General features: G+C 53.1%; 1 protein-coding gene across 2 annotated transcripts in view; it reads right to left on the reverse strand.

Annotated features, from left to right (window-relative positions):
- Nucleotides 1–4,383: 4,383 nt before the first annotated feature.
- The window catches only part of SUFU (SUFU negative regulator of hedgehog signaling), a 113,643-nt gene continuing 94,084 nt past the window's right edge, over nt 4,384–23,942 (reverse strand). For both annotated transcript variants that reach the window (XM_012770020.2, XM_012770009.2), the window contains exons 9-12: nt 22,609–22,743; nt 20,230–20,368; nt 10,712–10,780; nt 4,384–8,186 (exon numbers count right to left, since the gene is read on the reverse strand). In XM_012770020.2, the coding sequence (XP_012625474.1) occupies nt 8,097–8,186; nt 10,712–10,780; nt 20,230–20,368; nt 22,609–22,743 (433 nt within the window). In that variant the 3' untranslated portion in view covers nt 4,384–8,096. The remainder of the gene's footprint in view (nt 8,187–10,711; nt 10,781–20,229; nt 20,369–22,608; nt 22,744–23,942) is intronic.

Raw genomic sequence — 23,942 nt, forward strand, 5'->3', positions numbered from 1 at the left:
CAGTTCTGCTTTCCATCTCTTCTCTTACTAATCTACACCTGCTCCCTGGCGGATCTCAGTTACTCCTGAGGCTTTATTGCTGTCTATAAGCTGATGACTCACCCACTAGTCAGTATCTCCAGACTAGATCCTCACCCTCCTGGTTGCATATCCAGAGAGTTAACTATGCTCTCTCCACGCAGATGTCCCACAGGCACCTGGAATTCCATGTATTGGAAACTAAACTACTAAACCCATTCTCTTCACATTCCAGCCTATCCTTCCTCCTGCAGTCCCCATCTCTGTCAGTGGACTTATCAACCACTTAGTTGTTACCAAGCCAAGGGGCTGGGAGACAACCTTGACAGCTCTCTGTCCCTCACTCCCTCATCCATTTAGTCATATATCAGATCCAATAGATCCTTCTCTTAAATATCTGTCAGATTATCCACTTATGTAGTAGTTGCTCACTTGACATCTTCACTTGGAGGTACAAAAGCATCTCAAACTCAACATTGTCCACAATAATAATAATTTCTGCTCCTTCCTAAAGCTGTTCCTGCTGCCATCCTCTGGTTCTCAGTGAACACCCTGTAGCCAGCCCTTCAGCAAATCTTGACTACTTCTTAACATCTCCACTACTCCACCATAATCTCTGCCTGGATTATTTTAGTAGGTCATGACTGGTTTCCCTGCTTCCGTCCTTACCTCCTGAAGTCAATCCTCAACATAGTAGCCATATCTTTTAAAAATATAAGTCAGATTATGTCACTCCTCTGCTCAGAATCTTCCAATGCCTTCTCAATTTGACCAGAATAAATGTCAAAGTTTTATAATGGCCTCCAAGGCCCCAAACAATCTGGCCTCTGTATAATTCTCTGGCCTCACCTCCAATTACTCCCCTTCTCTCATTCTGCTGCAGCCACCCTGGCTCCCCTGGTGCTCCTCAAACACACCTGGTTTTTCCCCTTAACTTCCACTCTTTGCAGTTGCTCACTTGTCCTGGCCCATCTTCCCCCAGATAGCCCTAGAGCTCACTTCTTCCTTTGTTCAAATGTCCCCTAACGCAGCGAGGCCTTTCCTGACCTATTTAAAAATACACCCCTTGCCCTAGCCTTCACTCTCCCTCCTCTTTTTCTCCATGGCATGTATTTCCATGTACTAAATAATCTACCTTTGAAAATCTCTATCTCTATCTCCCATCACTAAAATGTAAGATCTGTGAAAGGAGGGATTTTCTTTAATGCTAGATCCCTGGTGCCTAGGATGGGACATAGCACATGGCAGGTGCTCAATAAATATTTGTTGAACAATGGATGAATCCTATTGTCTCCATCGCTACTGCTTCCACCCTAATCCAGGCTTCACTGGTCACTTGCCTCCAGTCTTGCTCTGTTTCATAACGTTCTCTATCCAGCAGAGAGATGGTCCTAAAATGAAAGCTTGATGTCTTAAGTCATATACTCCAGGCAGTTTTTTTCTTTTTTAAAAACAAAGCCCCTGTTCTTGCAACTCCAAGCAATTTGAACTCTACAGTTCTCAAGGAGAGTTTGAGGCTTTTGCCCTTGTTCTTTTTGCCTGGAACTTGTGAAAGTAAAGCCTCCTCTTCTTTTGCTCAACTCATCCTTAAGCACCCTTCTGGTTTGGGTTAGATGTCACTTCTTTCAGGGCATCTTTGTTTTCTTTCTTTCTTTTTTTTTTTAAGAGATGGGGTCTCGTTCTGTTGCTGGAGTACAGTGGTGTGATCATAGCTCACTGCAGCCTCGAAATCATGGGCTCAAGGGATCTAAATCTCCCCAGACTAGTTTAGATGCCTTTTCTGTGCACCTGCCCCAGCATAGCCCTTTAATAAAAGGTTAACGCTAATTGAGCAATGACTACGTGCCAGACATCTCATGTGTTTTTTCTCATATAATAGTTACAAAAACTCTATGAGGCAAGTCTCCAATGCAGATGAAGGAACTGTGAGGCACAAGTTAGTTAACCTGTCTAAAGTCACACTGACAAGTGGTAGAGCTGGGGTAGGAAAGCAGGCAGGTAACTGCCCTCCTCTCTGACGGTTCTTCCTTGACAATTCTGTTTTGTCATCCATTTCCCCTCACTACAATGTGAACTCCTTAATCAGGGCTTGTGTCCAGTCTCCCAGCCTATATAACAGAGTGCCTGGCATGTGCTTGTTGAAAGAATAACTGAAAACTGAATGTTTTCTAGTTCTTACTGCTCCCACAGAGTTATTGTGGAGGCTCAACAATGCACAGTTAGCCTTCCTCTGTCTTGTAAAGGTTGCAACCCAGAAGCCCCTTTCTCTATCCTTTCAGCACTCTCATGATACTGAGATGTGGTGTGGGGTGGGGGTGGGCAAATTGGAAAAACAAGGAACAGGATCTCTACCCGCAGCCCTCTGGCCCCAGTAAGGCTGCTATTGTCATCACAACCTCCTGAGAGTCTCCCTTGCCCCACAAGTTACTCAGAGAGCTATGCTCACAATCTATGAGCTATGATACCAGTGGGCTGCCCTCACCTGTCTCCCAAAGACTTCCTGGCACTGAGGAGGAAGGAGGGGCCAGGTCAACCCACCATGCCCCATGGAAAGGGCCTGGAGAAGGGTGCTCCTTTCACACCACAACCTGCCCTGCCCCTGTCCCTGCCCTTGCCCCTGCAGTCTTGGGACAGATTTCTCCCTTCTTCTGCCCAGCAAATCACCTTGCTCACCCCTACCCTGGCCTCCCCCACCCCCTACAGCCTGCAGCTGCCTCAGTGCCTGGCAGGCTGGGCTGAGTCACTCCCAGCTTGCATTCTCCTTCTGGTCAGGCCAGTTTGGCAAATCTCTCAGGCTCTCTGGCCCCATGGCCCTGGAGCCTGTGGGCCCCTCTCCTCAGGGCCCCCGGCCCCCCCAGATGAGGCAGAGCAGACACTTGGAGGAATGTATAGCACTTCCTGGAGGAGACATTAGAGATCGCATGGCAGATTTCTCCACTCACTAAATCTAGGGATAGGGTCTTTGCTTTAGCCCCAGGAGCCCTTCTCTTTCTCAAAATAACTCAGCCTGGTACTGTCTCCCAGAACCACCTAAACACAGGATCTTGCTATTCTACATTCTTTGGGGAAAGAACTTCACACTGACCCTGGGTTCTTCTAGGCTAGAGTCAGATGAGGAGGGTAAGCACCCCCACCCCCCCAATCTCCAGGGATAAAGGAGATGGTTGTGGCCTAGGCCACCCTGGAATTGCTAGCCTGGCTTCAGACCCTCCCACTCCATCTTTCTGAGCACCAGAGGGACGAGGGCCACAAATAGGACCTAATCCACTGCTCCAGGGGCCAGCCACTTGCCAGAGTTCAGTAAGAGGTCACAGGGGAAAGAGGGTTGCTGACCTCTCAAGGAAGGTCCCCCAGACAGCTAGGTTTCAGAGAGGATGGCGACAGGAGGTAAGAGTCCTTTCACAGGAGCTGAAGTCCTCTCCTCTCCCCTGCTTGTGCTGTCCCAGAACCTTTGCCACTAGCCCCAGCAGGGCCCCTGGGTGCTGCAGCTCCATCCTGAGGAGCAGGAAAAAAGGCCCTGCCATTCCCCATGATGAAACAACAGGCCTAGCCGGCAGGGACAGAATGTGAGGGCCCGGGGTGGTCCCACAGGTTCCGAGAACACTGTTTGGGTGCAAACCCCATCTTGCCTGCCTGTAAGGTCCCAGGCTGTTGCCTTCTTCCCCACACACCCTCCACCCTGGGCTGACCCCAGGCCCTGGAGAGGCAGGAGCTGGGCAGTCCAGGGAAGGAGGGGACACCTGCCTCCTCACACACACCAGGCCCAGGGGGTTGCTAGTTGGCCTCAGTGTCACCGAGTGGGTGCCACCTGTTCTGAGACTGCCTGGCCTTTGTGTCACTGAGTGGGTGCCACTGGTTCTGACATTGTCCCTCCACCTGGGTCCTGCCCTCAGGCCCTGGATTAGGAGGTTGAATTTAGCTGCTTGGTGAGGGGAGTGGCTAGCTGGAAGGGGGAACAAGGGCTCCAAAACTTGAGGCAACTAAGGCCAACCTCCCTCACCTGTTGGGGCCCCCCTTCCCAAGGGAAAAGAGGGTTTTGGTGAGAGGAGGGTAGGAGAGTGGCAGAAAGAGTCTTTACCCACCCACTCATTCCAGACCGTTTTCCTCACTCTTATCCCCTTGACCTTAGAGAAATTCAAGACAGTGAGGGAGAGCCTGTCCCTGCAAAATCATTTCTGCATGACTGAACAGTCACCAGCTGTGTGGTCCCACTCCTTGGCACCCTCTCCACTCCCAACAACGGTCCTGGGGGCCTTCTCCCATTTGGGCTTCTTCCAAGTGCGGAGTCCAACCCACCCCCTCTGCCAGGGCCCCAGGCTTCCTGCTCCCTACTCCAGGCAGCCAGAAAGGAGCACACAACCCAGGCACTTCTGCAAGTATGTTTAATGCATGTAGATTACACAGAGGATGAGGGGCAAGAAGGAACCAACATCTAAGTGAGTCACCCAAAAGTTCTTACAAAAGTCCCAGGCTGGCTGCAGCCCCAGGAACCGCGTTGCCACTGACATTAAAAACTAATAGAAAATTTTACAAAAGTCTGCTTGTTGCAGCATTCAGGTACTTATACAAAAGGAGGGGTCTCTCTATAGGGCTCCTGACTTGAACAGAGACCCAGGTACCTCACCTAGTACAGAGGTCCTGGAAGCCAGAGAGGGAAGACCAGATAAAAAAATACAGTCAAGGAAATTCTCTACTGGTCTGCCCCATAGGGGCACCGACCTGCAGGTTTTCTCCCTGCCATCAACTCCATCTCAAAACCCAATCCCAAGACCCTGTGTCTATTTTGTAAAACACTCTAGCCCTTTCAGACTCTCCTCCAGGCTTCCCCAGGCCCTGCCCTGGAGCCTTGCCTTTGGGAGAGGAAGAGATGGGCAGGAAGAGGCACCTGCTCCCCGGCCAGACCTGAGACCTTGCATGAGCCTTCTCAGCCCCTCAGAAGGGCAGCTGGTCTGCAGTCCTCCTGCAGCCCATACTGGACCTGGAGAGCCACAGGAGCCTGTCTTATGGAGCAAAAAGCAAGAGGGGAGCCCCTTTTCAGAAACTCCGAAACTTCAGGGGCCTGGAGGAATGGATAGGACTAGGCAAGCCTCAAAGAGGCCTGTAGAAGAGGCAGATATAGGGAGGGAGGGTCCTTGCCTTCTCCACCCACCACGAGGTCAGGGGCTCCCATAGAGCTGTAGGGAGAGAAAGAAAGGGCACACTTACTGAGCACCCACCATGTGCCAGAAGCTGAGCTGGGCATGGTACAAGGTCAGCCTTGTTTGATCTTCAGTGAGGGTCCCCTCTCACTAGCCAGCAGCTCAATGGAGAGCCCCCTCCCCAAGAAACCTCTGGAGAGCACCACTGCCCAAGGGAAAGGAGGCCTGGTCAGAGATGGCTGATGCTGCTGCTCCCCCAGAGCTAGTGACTGTAGGGAGATGATATAGAGCCTGGCCCAAGCAGGTTCTTAGATGTTCATGAGGCTCCTGACATGGTGGGGGCAGAAAGGGCTCACAGGCTTCACGTACCCATCATCTCAGAGCTCACCTGCTGCTTCTTGCCTTTCCCGGCCATTCCCTAAGAATAAGGCCACCATGCCGATGGTGCCCACCATTGGTCCACAAAGGTCTTCCAGGCCTGGGGCAAGTCGTTCACCAGATGCTTCACATACTGATGACAAAGCTTAGCTCAGAATACGGTCCCCCCGTCCCCCAAGCAGACAGACAGAGGCAGGGAGAACTGCAGCAGGGGACCCTCAGGCAGGTTCCCAGCAAGAAAGAACTTGGGGAGACTGCTCAGGGTGGCAAGGAATGGAGGCAAATTGATGGCAGCTCTCTGTCCACAAAAGGTCAGAAGATGAGAGCTTCAAAGGCAGGGCTGCTGTGGTGCATGAAGACCAGTAAGTGTCCTTTTGGAAAAGTCCTCAGGGCAGTAGAAGGCACAGCTGCCACCAATGTCAGGTCCAGAGAGGCTTGTGCCTTGGATTGTGGGGCTCTGGAGCTGGTCTCTCCCAAATGCTCCAGCCTGATCTGCCTTGATGCTCTGAATTTGACAGTTAACCAGATAGCCCAGGGCCTGTGCATAAGGGGCTAGGCCACTAGGCTCCATGGAGGTCCAACTCTTGCTTCCTGGAGAGCCCGGGCAGTGCCCTCCACTCTGGAGGCAGCTCTTTGGCTGGATCTCTCATCATCAGGGTCCTGCACATACGGGCCTTCTGTGGCACCCCTGGTGGTGCCTGAGTGGCAGAGGCAGATGGGGGTCATGAGGAGCCCTGCATGAGGAGCCCAGACAGACACAATGACTTTGCTTTGGAGAGGTCAGAAGGATGATCTTGAAGTAGCAGTTCCTAGAGTCGGAGGTAAGAGGATAGGAAAGGGGCTTGCTGATTCCAGGTCAAGAGTGAGAGATAACCTGAGAGGAACCCCCAAAGCCATGGGCCAGAGCTTGGCTGGCTTCTTCTTTTTTTTTTTTTTTTTTTTGAGACAGAGTCTCACTTTGTTGCCCAGGCTAGAGTGAGTGCTGTGGCGTCAGCCTAGCTCACAGCAACCTCAAACTCCTAGGCTCAAGCGATCCTCCTGCCTCAGCCTCCCGAGTAGCTGGGACTACAGGCATGCGCCACCATGCCCGGCTAATTTTTTGTATATATTTTTAGTTGGCCAATTAATTTCTTTCCATTTATAGTAGAGATGGGGTCTCGCTCTTGCTCAGGTTTCGAACTCCTGACCTCGAGCAATCCGCCCGCCTCGGCCTCCCAGAGAGCTAGGATTACAGGCGTGAGCCACCACGCCAGGCCTTGGCTGGCTTCTGAAAGGCAGACTGTGAGATCGACAGTACTGGCAGTGAAAGAACAAAGACCACAAGAGGCAAGGACAAAGAAGAAAGGACAAGAAAAATGGGGAAGGAAAGTTGGGGAACGAAAGGATGCAGGGAGGATGGGATGGCAGTGTTGGCAAAATCAAAGTGAAAGAGATGTTGAGAAGTTGATGTCTTGGTTTTTAATAAGCCAGTCCTGCAGCCTGGAGGCTGGGAAGCCCAGGGGATGAGGAAATGGGACAGGACTGGTTACAGAGCTGAGGATACAGGCTCTGAATGGCAGTGGGGAATGGTCTGGGAGGTGCTAGGCCTCAACCTTTCTGAGAAAGGCTTGGTTGGGTACAAAAGGCTTGGAAGATGAGGCCGGGGCCACCAAGTCTTTTGAGACCTCGAAGGTCCCCAAACCTTGTAGGGACCCAGTTCACTTGGAAAACAGCAGCACCTCTTCTTGGATCCAGCTAAAGTGGGCTCAAGGCTGCATGGGCTTGAGCGGGTGAGCAGGTGTCTCCGCTCTCCCCTTACCCTGGGCTCCACCAGGCCCAGCTGGGAAGAAAAGCCTCTCTGTGAAGGGCCCTCCAGAGCTCTGGGCTGGCAGGCGGACCCCGGGCACCTTCTCTGGTGGCAACGCAGGGAGAGACACAGCCTCAGCCCCGTCTGAGAGAATAAGAAAGTTCATCTGGGAATAAAGTTCTGTTTAAAAACATTATATACATGGCTTCTGGACATCTTTGCAGAGCAATAAAATACCATCCGGTTTCTATAAAATAAAATAAGGAAAAAGAAAACCAAACACGACTGGAGGATTGTTCCGTGGCCAGAGGAGCTTGACTAGCAAAGGCTTCCCGGGTGGAGCCGGGCGGTGCAGCCACACGCACTCTGCGTTGGTGGCTTCCCACCTCCCTCCTGCTGGGCTGTGTGGCAGGGTGTGGGTGAGAGTGAGGCCTGTCTCCACCTAGGGCACATCAAGGGTCCAGAGTCAAATCTCAAACCAGAATCTGTGGTGGCAGTAGGCAGGTGGGTTTGCATTCACCCGCTCACTAGCCAGGAGGACCAGGGCTTGGTCACATGGGCTTGGCCAGCTGCGGGGTGAGGCCCCTGAGCTGGAGGTGAAGTGGGGGGCCTGTGGCCTGTGCACGGCATCCCGCCAGGCTGCGGGTGTGGTGGCTGCGCAGTCATCCTCACACTTGTCCTTTCGTTTGTGGGAATCTTGTTTACGCAGTTGTGAAGCTGGAAGTCACAGGGGAGCAGCTGGGCTCCCCGTCGGCCCCTGCAGGGCCCAGCCCAGGCTAGTGCAGCGGACTGTCGAACACCACGTCAGGTAGGATAGACACTTTCAGCTTCTTCTCGGGCCAGCTGTACTCTTTGGGAAGTTTGAACTGTAGAAGAAGCAAGCACAGACCCAGAGTGCATGTGGTTAGCAGAATCCAGCGCTTTCTTCCCAGAGACTGCCTAGAGAGAAGCCAGGACCCTCACTCGGGCCCTGTGACCAGGTGCTGGGAGCAAATAGGCCACCGGATGCCTGGCTTCATTCTCAGCTGCTAGACCCAAGTGGAAGGCTGGGGTCAAGCTGCTGGACTTGGGTGACCCCTTCTTTCCCCTTGCCTTGCCAATAATTAACCAGGGCTGGAGGAGGCAAGCTTTCTGACTCGTTCTTCACTGTGCTGACCTCCCTCTTGCTGACTTCCTTGGTTCTGCCTTCAGCCACAAGCATGTAAGGAATCTGCTCCCTGAGGTCCAGGGCTGGAGGATGGGGGCCTGGGGGAGGGTGCAGATGCTACAGGAAAGTGGCTTGAGGTCTGTCAGTGCCATGGCCTCTTTTTCAGCCACTGGGACAGGAAGGACCCTGGAATCTGTTCTCTGTTGCCTTTGCCAAAGGATCTAAAGGAAAAGAGGACCTGGTTTGGCCCCAAAGTCAGACCCACACTTGAGACCTTGGTGGGAGCCAAGGAGTGGGATAAGTGTGGCTTGAGGTGATCTCTTGGGCCTGGGGCATCCTCAGGAGGGAAAATTCCCCACCCTGCTCCTCCCTGTTCATTCTCATCCACTTCCCAAGGTTACTAGCCTCAGAGTGATCCCAGTGGTGGCCAAGGAGAGCCCAGGGTCTTCCTACCCTAACCTAGGAATCATTGATATGCGTAGTTTTGTTTCTCCCCTTTATGTGGAAACTTCTGGGCAGGGAAGGAGAAGAGGCTGACATATCTTATTCCCTCTGTACTCTAGGATCTTGCATGCAGCCTGGCACACAGCTGATGCTCCATAAATGCTCACTGACTTGGACTGATGCTGGAGCTTGGAAACAGGGTCTTTTTCACAATTTTCACTGTCCTGGAGCTAGGCCAGCAGTCAGGGCCAGGGTGGAAAGGAGAAGACAGTGCTCTCAGCCTGCCTGAGCTGGGGCTGGAGGCAGACAGGCCCGACACTCCCTGGCTGGCTCCCTTTTCCCTCCCACTGATGGGGGGACTGTCCATGCCAGGACCAAAGTGTAGGGTGGGGGAGAATATGGCGACAGCCTCTGGACAGGAAAGCAAAACAAGAAAAAAAGTCATTTTTAATGACCTACTTTCCTAAGCTCCCCCTGGCTCCTGTCCCTCTTGCCTGGACTGTCCCCCTCCCACTCCTCAACACCCAAGCTCAAAGGAGCAGCCTGGCACAGCGCCATCCCAGTGCGACACGGCCTCTCCGGAAGCGCTTCTGGGCAGCTGGCTCTGGTCTGACTGAATGGGGAGCTGGGCCTCAGGGACCGGTGACTTGTAGGGGGTTGATTGGCTGGCACAGCCTGGGTGTTTGATGACTTTGGAATGTATAAATGAATTAATTTATCAAGCCGCATCCCAGAGGACAGAGAAGACACTGCTCTATTGGGGTGACCTCTGGCTCTGAGGAGTTCCTGTCCACCTGGAGACCTAGGGAGGACAGTCCCACCCTGTGCACTCTCTTCAGCCTCTTGATCACCAGAGGCCTCTGTGTCCTGGCTGACAGGCTCTCGGAGCCCTGGCAGCTAGATGCTCCAACCCTGGTGGAAACCTAGCTCCTGCCTGGCCTCCTCTGGCTTGGAAACCTGGCCCCGGGAGGTGAGGGGCTCTCCCCCAAGCACACTTCCCGCAGACAGGGCAAGGAAGGGTCTGTCTGCCACAGGCAAGGAAGGGCCCACAAGAGCTCTCCGGAGGCCAGGCCAGCTTGGTAACGTTCCACTAACCCACCAGGCATTGAGGCCAGGAAGACTCAGATCCTGCTGGGGTGCCGGTTATGAGGCAGAGGGAGGGGAAGGGACTTTCCAGGATGAGGTAAGTCCCCACAAATGAGGATGCCGGGAACAAGGAAGAAAAAACAAAGGGGATTATGGACTCCATTCCTGTACTCCAGAGGAGCAGCCAGGAGAGGCGCAACCCCCACCTGGACTGCCAGCTCCTCAGGCTCTGAGCCAGGCCTGGAAGAGGTGGGCAAAGAGGGGAGAGCTTATGGAAGAAGGGAAAGTGGCTCCTGGGTGGCCCAAGGCAGGAGCAGGAGTCCCTTGCTGCCCACCAGAACTCCCCAGCGGAATGTTCTCTGGCAGCAGACATGGGGTTTCTGTTCAGAACCTGCCAGGGAACAGCAGGGGCTGGGGAGGACTCGTACTAGCCTGAAGGCCCTGGCTGCCTCTTCAATAAGGTTCTCGGGAGCTGGCAATTCAGACAGTTTGCTGGGTGTCCTCACAAGGGCTGGGGGTGGGGCAGGACGTGGGAGTGGTTCATGGAAACAGAAGAAAAATAAAGCTATTCAACATCTCTAACCTGTCCCTGCACCTCAGAGAGGAGCCCTTACACACACACACACACACACACACACACACACACACACACACACACACGTGCACACACGCAGGCACATGCTTCTGGAGACTGGAACAATCAAACAAGCTTACTTCCTCTGGAGAAGTCAAATCTTCTAAGTCCTCCAACATTTTCTCTACAAACTCTTCAGTCAACAGAATCTGTGAAGAAGGCACAAGGCAGGCTTTATTTTTTTAAAAACATATGGTCTTTTTTCCAACTGCCACTCTACGGACTTTTCTTCAGGTCATAGTGGAGGGACGAGCTCACTGTCATCTGTTCTGTCATTCCCCTCCGCATACCCCAATCGCACCCCCCCCAACTGCCTGCAATATCATACAGACCAGGGCAGAGAAGGAAAGAGGTCAGAGGACAATGGGGATAGGAGGCAGGGTCAGAGGACAATGGGGACAGGAGGCAGGGACATCTAGAGTGTTGGTACTGCTGGTCCCAGAGGGAAATGACACTGGAAAACCCCCTAGTTTTAGTTCTTCAGGCGTCCTGCATGCTGCAGTGCAATGGAGGGGACAGCAAAGCTGAGGGGCAGAGGGGAGTTGCTGCCAACACCATCCCTGCCCAATCAGGCTCACATGTCCCTACCCCCATCCCCCAACTTGGTAGGACAAAAGAAATCTGTTTGGATTTGGAATACAAACCCTGTCTGGAATCTGGAAATGCCCTGAAAGGTCCATCCAAGGACATCTGAGCTAGAGAATTTGGAGATTGTAGACATCTCTTATTTTAGGGATGCGACAGGGACTCTCAACTTGCACGTCCATCCACAGTATCCACATTCTCTCAGGCTGGGAGCTCCCATGCCCCACCTCGGCCACTGAGTTCCTCAGACTTCTCAGAGATACCCCTGCTCTAGGTCACCTCCCAGATTTCCCACTGCTTCAGTCTGATGCCCGGTTGCCTCTCACTGGCCTGATTATTTGGCTGGCACAACCACCACCCTCACCCCCTAAAGAAGTTTTCACAGGAAGCTGAGGGCACTCAGAGCCACTAAAATAAGGCCTTCTTCAACCTGATGGGCCATTTCCCAGCCCGCCCTCTGCAGGCTGCTTTGCAGAGCCAGGCCAAGCTTACCCCGTGTTTCCACCCCACCAGGCCCTGCTGACGTGTCTTTCCTCTGCCAGGTCTGACCCCTTCTTTCACCTCCCCCTTCCCTTGTCATAGGGCTCCTGGCCTTGGCAGCAGACTCTCTGCACCCCAGGCTGTGGCTCTACCTGCTTCCTCCTGTAGACCCCGAGTACCCTAGCGGGGCACAGAGGGTGACAAACAGGGCAAAGCTCCAGGAGAGGGGCTCCTCTGAGGAAAGCCCTCCCTGTGAGGAGGATGTGAATCAGAAACCTGAGAAATACCATCAAATGCCCATCAGATTTCCCCTGGGAGTTATCCACTCTGATAAGAACAGAAGTTTCCTCACTGTGAGCCACAGTGAGATGGTGGAGGAAGGAAGGCGAGCAGGCAGGCTCACCAGGGGCCTGCAGGATGGAGGACTCTAAAGGGAGGAAGCAGACGGGGTGGAGGTGAAAGCGAGATGAGGAAACCGCCCCCAAATGAGCAGAAAAGTCGCCATCACACCAAGCACTGTGCTCACTGCTCACAAAGCTCACCTCTTTCAGTCTCCTATAGTCAAGGAAACTGAGGCACAAGTAAGTTATATAATTTGCCCAATGTCATGTGGCTTGTAAGTGGCTGAGATAAGACCATATCCCAGTGCTGTCTGGACTCTGAAGTTGGTGCCTTAAGTACTGTTTCTAAATCTTGAACTCTTATCCCAAGGACATTTACTCTTTTTTTTTTTTTTTTAGAGACAGGGTCTCTGTTGCCCTAGCTGGAGGGCAGTGGTGTTATCATAGCTCACTACAACCTCAAACTCCCAGGCTCAAGTGGCCATCCTGCCCCAGCCTCCCAAGTAGCTAGGACTACAGGCACACACCACCAAGCCCAGCTAATTTTTCCTGTTTTTGGTAGAGACGGGGTCTCATTCTTGCTCAGGCTGGTCTCAAACTCCTGAGCTCAAGCGATTTTTCTGCCTCGGCCTCCCAGAGTGCTAGGATTACAGGCGTGAGCCACCATGCCAGGCCCTCATTACTCATTTATTCATTCTTCTAGGGACATAGACATGAAGGCAGCCCACTTCCCACTGGGGCAAGCACCCTCCCTTGGCTGACAGGAAGCCAAAAGACCCACCCTTCCCAGGCTCCAAGCCCACAGTCAGGAACAAACCAGCTCTGACCACTGGCCCACATTTTGCCAAAGTTTCCATTCTACAAGCTCAGGCCTAGAGGAAGGCAGAAATAAGGCTTAGAGACAGAGGAGGGAGACAAAGTTGGCCCAGGGAAGTACCACCTGAGTCACCCTTCACCCAGCTCTTCCTCAGAGTTCCCCAGAGTGGGACTGGTCAACTCTTCCATAGACTACGACCACACATCAACCCTCCCACAGCCTAAGCCCTGCCCCTCCTCCTCTCTTATCCCCGGGGTGTCCTCTCCAAAAGTCCAGTTTCTCCACCAGTTATCACCAGTTTGCTTGAGTAGTACAAAAGTCATAATCATATTTTTGGCATTTCCAGGACCTATTGCCATTTCTGCAAATGCTGGCACAAACACAAGCATACCTAAAACTCAATTGTATTACAATGGCTCCAGTCTGGGCTGATATCTTTTTTCCTTTTTCTTTTCTAAGACAATATCTTTTTCTGTCATCTGGGCTGGAGTGCCATCATGGCTCACTGCAACCTCAAACTCCTGGGCTCAAGTGATCCTCCTGCCTCAGTCTCCTGAGTAGCTGGGACAAACTGGTGTGCACCACCATGCCCAGCTACATTTTGTATTTTTTGTAGAAATGGGCTCTTGCTATGTTGCTCAGGCTGGTCTTGAACTCCTGTCCTCAAGTGATCTTCCCACCTCGGCCTCCCAAAGTGCTGGGATTACAGGCATAAACCACAGTGCCCAGCCTGGGCTGATTTTTTTTTTTGAGACAGAGTCTTGCTTTGTTGCCCAGGCTAGAGTGAGTGCCATGGCGTCAGCCTGGCTCATAGCAACCTCAAACTCCTGGGCTCAAGCAATCCTGCTGCCTCAGCCTCCCGAATAGCTGGGACTACAGGCATGTGCCACCATGCCTGGCTAATTTTTTTCTATGTATATTAGTTGGCCAATTAATTTCTTTCTATTTATAGTAGAGACGGGGTCTCGCTCTTGCTCAGGCTGGTTTCAAACTCTTGACCTTGAGCAATCCTCCTGCCTCAGCCTCCCAGAGTGCTAGGATTATAGGCGTGAGCCACCGCGCCCGGCCTAATTTCTAACTCACAAATAACTTGGGGTTAGGGGCTTTCTGCCAGAGCAGTAAATAGGTGAGGAGCTGTAACTAGTGCTGGAGCTGAGTTGGCAGGGGTGGGGGAGTACAGAGGGAGGGGTGAGGTTTCACAGGGGCTGTGGCTACCCAGTAAGACTTCCAAGAGAGTTATTTTTCAAGAAAAGGTAATACCACCAACACTGAGTTCAGTCAGTCCTAAGCCAGCTCCTCTGACAAAGGTCTGGAACTGGTCTTGGGGAAAGGGTAAGTTATAGTGGCTTTTAGTAGAGCAGTCACCAGGCGTGGCACCATCTGTGTGTAGACTTAATTTGTACTCAGTTGGGGGAGGGGATAGCAAGACCAAAAATGAGGACAAACCCTAGCTGCTCCTCCATTTTCAGTTTTGGTTATTTGCTAGATCCTGCTGGCAACTGCATGTTATTTTAAAAAAAATTAAAGGGGAAAAATTATACACAAGATCTGCATGGTATTAAGGGTGACATTCTCCGCAAAGAAACACGACAGACTGTCATAGCTCCAGGCACCTAATTTAATTTCCTTTGGGAGTTAAACCTTAGAAGCTTGGATTGAACAAACAGGCCCTGTTCTTTGTATATTTCAGACCTGGAGCTGAGAATGTTAACAGATCTTATCAACAGGACACTGGAGATAGACAGCTATGATGGGGCAGCTCCTGGGAGCTCTCCCGAGTAACAGACTCGCCCTTGTGATGCAACTGTGGGAAAAGCCTATGCACTTCTGGGGCTTGGCGCTCCTGAAGCTTGCTGGGTCCCCATGGAGCTGCCTGGCACTGTCACAAATAATAATGGGAATGGTTATATGAATGACAGTAAAAATGGCCGGTAACAGGAACAGTGCCTCCCCCATGTGCCAGGCACTGTGATGTTCGACCAGTGTCATTTCATTGAATCCTTATGGCGGTCCTGCCAGGGAGGTTAATCATCACCCCCACTTTGTAGACAAGTAGGTACCTGGAGGAGACAAGTCTCCTGGACTTTAGAAGAACAAGGATGTGCCACTGTGGTGGTGGAGGATGCTCTTTTCCTATCCGAGGAAGGCACCCCAAGTCTAGCAGCCTGTATACTCAGGGCTGACTCCTCTCACTCTCCTCTGATGGGGGAGGTAAAGGTGGCTTTGGTTTCTCCCAAAGGCCTGGAAAACCAGCAATCCCAACCCCTACTGGCTACATATGTCCTGGCCACCTGCTCAGCTCAGGAAGGCTAGAGCCCTGAGAGTCACAGACATGCAGCTGCTAAAACCCAGACTGGCCAACTGGAAAGGAAGACAAACCATGCCCAGAGATGGTTTCCAAGTGGGGCAAATTTCCAGGCTGGCCTGGTGAATATATACATCTCAACAGTTCTCTAGCCCAGAAAATAGCAGTAGAAATAATAATAACGATAACAGCACTCATTTGTACTTGCACTTACCAAGATCCAGGCACAAAACACTTATGTTTGTATACAAATAGCCCTTGGAGGGAAGAGACCCTATAGTGAGAGAGGAAGACCTCCAACCAATCTGGAAGCTTTGGAAAATAGATGCCAGGCCCCATCCAGATCGCCTGCATTTTTAAGAGAAGCTCCAGGTTGGGGGTTGTGCTGGGAAATACCCAGGCCCAGAGGGGAAGGAGGTTTGGGCACAGGCTTAACAACTGGGGTGAATTGGTGGCTGTAGCTCCACAACCATCTAACTGGCTGAGCTGTGAGTAATGGGCCCCACCCTCCACCCCCCATCTTTGGCCAGGGAGGGGTCTTGGAATCTAGGCCAGCAGCTTACTCCAATGGACTCATACTAGGTGCCTTAGCCAACCTGGTTGCCTGATGGTAAGGAAGGACTGTCAATAATCTCCCAATTCCCCAGGCCCCAGAAAGTTCCAGAAAAGAACCCGAAAAGTGATCTTTCATCAGTGCCTGCCCTGGGCAGGCCAGGCTGGTTGCAGGCAGGGGCCCAGCTACTGGAGATCTGACACCGATTCAAATGTCTGTGGTCAATGATATTTCTGTGTCTGCAAAGAGTGGCTGACAATGCCCACTCCTTCCCCTTGGTATGACAATCCACACTTTGTCCAGGGCCTTGTTTGCTCTTCATGTTGACACGTTGTTCTTGCTTCCCAACAAGTTTGGCTTTCTTTTCCCTCCCTTTCCTTCTCTCAGGGAAGGAAATGTGTTGTTTACGGTGGTAGGGCCTGCCAAGGAGCTGCTCTGGCACCCACGATGGCAGCGGAGGAGGCAGGGACAAGGAAGCAGTCCTGTCTGTGTCCCTTACCCCTAACCCTCTCTATAGGCTGGACAAAAGCCAGAAAACAGCCTGGAGGACCCCCCACCCCCAGGCTCAGGGGCAGAGGCCTGTGGTGCTGCAGGTAGCTGGTTGCAGCAGGGCACAGTGAGGCCTTACTCATTTCCTGTTCTTGGTGGGTGGTGAAAAGTTGGCTTCTGGTGGCCAGAAGCAGGCTCAGGCTTCTTCTGCCCTGGCTTTTGGCTGTTAGGGACACAGCAGGGCATCACAGTCCTCTCTGCCAAGGAAGGGTACTTCCCTGGGCACACTGCTGGGCTCTAAACCTTAGTGGCTGTATCCCCAGATAATCAGGGCTTTGAGATGGTCCCAGCAAAGGTCTCCAGGAACATCAGGTATGGCCAGGTTCACCAGTGGAAGGAAAAACAGCAGAAGCATGAAAGAGGAGCTGCCCAAGGCCTGAGTTGTCTTTCATACACATCCAAATGGCTGGATGGGACAGGAGAATGCAGGGGCTTGTCCTGAGGACAGTGGTGAGTCAGCTGCCAGGTAGGAGGACAGCTCAGCAGCAACTTCCTCAGCCTGGCCTGGAACGGCAGAGCCCACTTGGAATGGCTGCTGGGTGTCTTCTCCCAAGCCCAGGGCTTCCCATCAGGCTGGCAAGGAGCGACTGGGACTAGGGGTGGCACCTGGGTGAGCTGCCAGACATCACACAGCTGAGAAAGCATTGCAGGGCCCAAAAAAGTATTCTCAGATTTGGTGATGTGACCGCTATGTGACCCCTGGGGCTGAGACTTCTCCCCCTTCAGACCAACCCTGGCTGGGGACAGATGAGCGATCAGCTCTGGGCCGGGATCCTGCTCAGAAGACTAACAGCCCAGTGGTGACAGGCTTGAGGGAGAGAGGCTTGTTAAAGCCGCTGGAATGAACAAATGCTGGGGAAGGAGGTGCAGGAGGGGACCTTAGCAGGCCTCCCTCCCAAGGTCTGCAGACCCCCCTGCACAGCTCTGGGATTGGCCAAAAGGCTTTATAATCTCCACAAGGATGAAAACAGAAAACAGCAGGGCAGACGGAGTCAAGGTGTCATTCTCCGGAAAGTGAAAAGCCTATGGAACTGGAGCTGGCTGCCTGCCCCCCTCCCTGCAGATCCTCCATAAAGCAGAGCATGTCCACTGCGCCCCACTTGGTGTCACAGAAAGCCCTGCTTTTCCGTGCACTGGGGCCCTGACTCTCCCGGGTCTGGAGAGATGGGGAAGGTGAGGGAGCAGCTGGGAGTGAAGGCCTGTCTGGGGCTGTTCCACAAGCTCCGGAGAGGGGCTCAGGTTCCCTAACCTTCTGCCTCTTCCTCTCAGCCTCTCCTTTGTCACTCTTCCCCCATGTAGGGTGTCTTTGCCATGCCTTTCCCCCAAGAGATAACAGGCCTGGGCTGGCAGCCAGAGCCAGGTGCCAAGGCTGGGAGTGAGGGCTTCCAGGGCTGTTGAAGGCTGCTGCGAGAAAGCCAGCCCAGCCCCTCCCAATTCAGCTGGGACCAACAGGGAGAGTTCAAGCAACAGCCAAGGGGAGAGAAGACTGGGTCTCTCCACGTCCTGTGTTTGCTGCATTCAGCTCCTTCCTGCTCCTCTCCCCACAACAGGCCTGGGCACACAAGGCCCAAGGAGACACCCCCAAGCTCTGGGAGCATGAGCGAGAAGCCTGCAGGGAGCAAGGGTAGTCCTCTCTGTGGAGAGGTCTCCTTCCTCAGAGCCTGGGGCCTTTCCTGGCCCGGTGAAGTGGGGTCTCCCTGGTGACTGCAAGTCTAACGCCAGGCCTCCAGGGTGTCCTGCAGACTCCTGGGGAGACAGCAGCTAGCCCCTGGGAGACCTAGAGGCCCACAAGTAGTTACAAGCCCAGGTTCCCACAAGCTAGGGAGCTGCCTGTGACCACTGTGGCAGGACCCTAACAGGGTAAGCGGGCTGGCAGTCAGATGCAGAAAGTGCTGACTGCTTGCAGGGAGGGGAGGAGGGCCGGGGTGGGTGTTGGCTCCAGCCCTGAGACTCGGGCTGGGGTAAGGGTCAGAGGGTTTCCCAGGGCTCCTTGGAAAGGGCCTGAGAAACCAGTCGGTGATCAAGGGTGCGTGCCTGGGGAGTGGGGCCCCAGCCAGCCTTCCCAGGAGCTCTCCTGTGAGCCGGGCCCCGTGGTGGGCCACACTAATGAGCCCATAGCACAGGCCTTTGATTAAGCATCTCCCAGCACAGCAACTTTATTGAAACACGCCGAGGCCAGTGGCTCGTTCCCACCGCTCCCTGGTTCCCCAGGCAACAGCCCACAGGAGGGGACCCTGTGCTGGGGAGCCAGCGGGTGCTGAGTGCTCAAGCTCACTGAGGGGCTGCCAGGGAGGTGAGGGGGTTGTGGCACTGGGAGTGGGAACCCCAGCAGCCAGGGGATGAGGGGCAACATGACATCTGGTGAGTCCTCTGGGGGCCAAGGTTCCCGAGCTGCTGACTCCCCTCCTCAGGGCAGGAAGGATAGTCTGGGAGGGAGGGCAGAGCTCCAAGGGCAGGTTTGGAGTTGAGGATGTGGAGTGTAACTGGGTGGAATTTGTTCTTGAGTTTGGGGAGACCCAGTCCTATTCTCCCAAGAAAATGTACCTAAACCTACAATACACACATTATCTGGGGACACTGTTGCTGAGACCTCTCAGCACACTGTCCTCTATTGGCAATAATGACCTGCGAACTCTCAGGGGCGGGGGTCTCTTGCACAGTGCCCACCTCCCACCTCCTTACCAGCTCTTCCCAGGAGAGAGGCCTGCTCCTTCCTGTTCCTCTCAGAGGCAGTGGGGGCAGCCAGGGCCGGGGGTGGGGCATGGGGGCAGGCCCTTTCCACTTGCACTGGGCTAATTTCGAATGTTACACTTCAGAGCTTTTGCTACAGTAACTACCAACAACCACATGGACAGAAATCTAATGTTACCAAGTGGGACTTTTAAAATGTATTTATAACTTTATGGTTCAAAGTAATTTTGTTACGAAACAATGTAATAACAACAGTGGAAAAAAGGCAAGATAATTTATGGAACACAATATCCCTAAAGCACTAGCTTCCATTTCTACCTCGGCTTAGTCTGGGGAGTGTAGTTGGTGTCCTTTGTTTGCTGTTTGTTTTAATTAAGGGTTAGTATTTTGGTGGTGGTGGGGGAGAAGGGGGCCCAGCATGAAGGAGGAGAAATTCTGCAGACACACAGAGACAAAAAGCATGCCCGCACTAAGAGTATATATGCTTCTAAGAGTATATATGCTTCACAGTATATACCCTTAGACTGTGTTAAACCCATAAAACCAGCCTAATTCTCTCCCCCTCTCCTGTAACCTCCCATCCCTCCAACACACCACAAAAAAGGCATGGTCACCTTTTGTGTTAGGGTCAGATTTTCTTTATGATACTCCCAAGAGAGGTAAGGGAGTTCCTTACCCCCCACCCCAACAAACAAACAATCAAACAAACACCAAAAAAGGATGCTGTCCCTCCCATACACTTGGCAGTGCTGGGGAACAGGCCGAGCACCCATTAGCGACTGGGGGCAGGTGGGCTGGAAGGAGGCCTATGGCTCTTAGGCCCCAGCACCCTGCTTGGCATCAGCTCTGAAGCTTGCTTCAGCCAGAAGAGCAAAGGAGGGACAAAGTGTTCTGGACAAGCCAGCAGGTTTCTGCTCAGACAAACTGGGTTTCCATCAGGAGGAATGGCAGAACCATTAGGTGGGGAGGGGGAGCGAGAAGGGGAGGCCCTGGCCACTGAGTCCTACCAACGGCCAGGGCCTGGAGAGTTATGTGTGTCTCAGGTGATAGGGGGTGGGGGTGGGAGGGAAGGCCAGAAAGTGCTTCTGGAGCTGGGGTAGCAGCAGCATCCACATTCCACGTCCACACACAGACCTTAGCCCCTGATCCAAGAGGCATTTCATAACCAGCCCCTCACGAAGGGGTGCCACCAAGAGCTGCCAAGGGAAAGGAAGGTGGAGCGGGCAAGGGAAGAGCCTACAGAAAGAAGGTAGGGAGAAGAAAAAGAGCCTTCTCACTTGTAACCAGGGTCCGTGAGCTGCGTAAGGATGCTCCTCGGTGGCAAAGGCGCCTTCCACTCCCGTGGAGACAAACGTGATGGCCATGTCACCTGTGATACTTTTATATGTAAAGTGCCGTCCGTGCAGGAGCCTGCCCCTGGGGGTGGGAACATGGAGACAGTGAGGAGCTGGGCCTGGAAACAGCCCCAAGAGCTGCAGGCCTGGCCGAGGCTCTGGAACTATGGGGAATATGCTCCCTGGGCGAGGGTGCCTGGCAGATGCCCTCTTGACTGCCCACCTGCCCACTAACAGGAGCCTCTTCAAACATGTTCGTTCATTTTAACACCTTCAAAGAGAAGCTTCTCTCACAAGTTTGCTAATGTCATCCTTCCAAAGTGTTCAAAGCTAGCAGCTAGCAGAACCAACTCTAGAGCAGAGTTCAAAAGACCTGCAGATGTGGTAGAGTTCACCTCTCTCTCGTGCTGGTGAGAAAGCTGAGGCCAGAGAGGGAAGTTAGCGATGTGCCCAAGGTTATGCTCAGAGGTAAGCAGGCCCTGACGTGAAGTAGCATCTAAACAAAAAAAAAAATTTTTTAAAGAGACAGGGTCTCACACTGTCACCCCAGCTAGAGTGCCCCATCATAGCTCACAGCAGCCTCAAACTCCTGGGCTCATGTGATCCTCCTGCCTCAGCCTCCTGTGTAGCTGGGACTATAGGTACATGCTACCATTCCCAGCTATTTTCTATTTTTAGTAGAGATGGGGGTTTGCTCTTGCTTAGGCTGGTCTTTAACTCCTGACCTCAAGTGATCCTCCTGCCTCAGCCTCCCAGAGTGCTAGGATTACAGGCATGAGCCACCACGCCAGGCCTCTAAACAAATCTTAGGGCCCCTGGGATGACAGCATAGTCCCTTTAGAGCAGGACACTTCACAGTGCCTAGGGGAGAATCTTCCACCTGCTCCTGGGCCTTCCCAGAACATTTAGATGGCTAGCCCAAAGGCCATAAGCACACCTTAAAAAAAATGCTGAAGCCTAGTGGGCTTAGTGGGCTCCCTAGTCACTCTGAGGGAGCCATGAGAAGTTACCGTTAATCCCCAGTCTGGAAATATACCTGGGGAAAGGGCAAGTAGGGGCAACCACTGGAGCAGAGGTGCCAGTCAGCAAAGGAAGAAAAACTTGCTCTTTGCTTTCAGGGTGCCTGAGATTAACCCTTCTCCAGTCTAAAGGCTCTGAGCCTGGGCCAGAGAAGTGCTGGGGAGGAAGCGACTGGGGTCCTGGCAGTGGCCCTGCCAGGTCCTGCTCATTCTGATCACATGTTATCTTGGCCCTGCTACCCAGGATAGCTGGCCTTCCTGGTTACCCTTCAAGCTCCTTCTCTGGGTTTAGGGGACACTGGAGAGGGTCCAAACTGTGTAACTCCTTCTTCCTTGTCACTGTACTCTGAGTTTAGAGTTACTCTTGTGGCCTCCACTGCTATCAAGTGAGGGTGGAAGCCCAAATGGCTGTGGAGGAAGACAGATGCAACAGATTCAGCCCAGTGCAGCATCCCTGAGCAGAGAGCTGAAGTCTGGCCGCAGGGCTGGGTTTCTGGCATTGTGGACAGCAGCAGAAGGGACACAGCTGGGCTTCCTGGTCCCCCAAGGAGTCTGCTGGGCTGGCCACTGGATTTGAAGAACTGAGTGTTCTGCATGAGAAACGCAGCAAGCGGGAGAAATAGAGCCCAATCCACCAGAACCCTCACCCCGACAACTCAATGCTACTGGTGACCCTGCCATTCCCTGACCCTGGGCTTGTGGAGTGGCTGGGGGCATTGAGACCCCCTGGGTCACAGAACTTTCCTGAGAGGAACAGGGCTGAGGAACAACTCTCAAGACGAAGGCGAGTTCTCCAGCATCTAATCCCTGTGGTTTCTCAGACTCCAAAACTCACAAATGAGGAAGGTCTATCAACCAGGTAATCAGACCAAAAACCAATGGGGCCCTTTGGCCATAGTCCTGGGCCTACTGGGGGCTGCCACTGCTCTGGGATAGACAAGAGATGCAGAGAAGAAAGCCCCTCTCTAGGAAGGATCCACAGGGCTAACTGGTTGCCACTGCTCAAAGACTTCTCACCACTTAGGCAGGGCAGAAGCCTGGGCAGGGAGAATACTGCATGGTCCAGTGACATGGGGCTCCTGGCTGGTTCAGAGTCCTCAGGCTTCCAAACAGGCCCATGGTGGAGTAGTTCTCCTCCCTTCCTTGAGCCCCAGCCCCTGACAAGCACCTCACTTGGGGAAGTGGCCAGGTGAGAGCCTTGTGGCCCCTTGAGGACTCTGGAGGATGTGCATGTTGGGGGAAGAGCTTAGGGAAGCTCTAAAATGTCCCCTGGAGGCCAAGCTGGGTGCTGTGGTGGGCTCACCTTAAGCAGAGAGGAATGAGGGCTCCTGACTCCTGGTTGAATTTTAGATGCACACTCTCGAGCTGCCGAGTGCGGATCAGCTCATGGGGTATGATGGCCGTGGAGCTGTCGCTTTCCAGGCTATCTTTGCGGCTCCTGTGAAGCAAGCACAGGAACAGGTTTAGCACAAGGTAAAAAAACACAGGTAGGAACAAAATGGGAGTCTCCAGTTGTGCTCCTGAATAATGATGACGATGGTGACTGATGATGACAACAACCACCATTCAATATGTGCTTGTCAGGTGCCAGCCACTGTGCCAAACATTTCTCACTGACTAGCTGCCCCTCACAATGCTCCCATGATATGAGTACTACTATTATCTCCTGCTTACAGACAAGGAACTGCAGATCAGAGAGGCTAAGTATCTTGTCCAGGTTGCACAGCCAGACAGTGGATAGAGCTGAGGTCTAGTCTCAGAAAGGTCTGATTCTAAAGCCTGCATCTTTGGTCAACACACTATCTTAAAGTTTATGGCACAGTGGTTTGTTTTTTCCTGTGATATCAGCAGGAGCTTCTGCGAGCCCTTTATCCCCTGCCCTGCAGCCTCAGACCCAAGCTCTCCAAGCTTGGGGTGGCAGAGCACCATGACATGCAGCTCCAGGAGCTTCTGTCCAGCTAAGCCTAAGAAGGCTCTGAGCATGCACACTCCTGCCAGTGGCTGGGAGCTGCAGTAACATCCACACTCTTCATCTAACCAGGACAGGATACAATCCTCACTGAGGGCTTGGAAGCCAGGTTCTCAGGAGTAGACCAGTAGGCTTGTCTGGGAGGTAGAACCAGACCTCCTCCCATCCCCCATTGGGCTTCCAGGCCCCAGATTCCTCCTGACTATGGCCTTAGCCACAGTGAGCGGTCACTGCTGTCCCACACTCCCTCCTACCCTGCTCCACACCAACAGCTTGCCTCACAGCTGGGCCATGGGGTCCCTTTGCATTCTAAGATTTGCTCTTTCAAATTCAGCTGCTCCCACTGACAACCTCTCAAATCTGCCTCAGCTGGAAAGAAGAGTTACCCACTGATCCCATTCAAAAGGCCGGATCCTGGTTTGGGCTGTAAATCTCAGAACAATTCCCCAAGTGTCCATCAAAATACTGGGTGAGAAGCTCTAGTTATTTATCATTCAAGTGGCAGGCAGAAGCCACCCAGGATGACAGCCAGACAGCCACTGAGGAACAGGCCAACCTCCTCACACATGGTGGGGGGCGGGGGGTTATAGCCAGTGAGGCGCCTGGCCAGGCAGAGCACCTCCTCAGGAAGGGTGTGCGGTCAGCAGGCAGAGATGAAGGACAACACT

This window comes from Microcebus murinus, chromosome 14 (assembly GCF_040939455.1).
Source record: "Microcebus murinus isolate Inina chromosome 14, M.murinus_Inina_mat1.0, whole genome shotgun sequence".
Lineage (NCBI taxonomy): Eukaryota > Metazoa > Chordata > Mammalia > Primates > Cheirogaleidae > Microcebus > Microcebus murinus.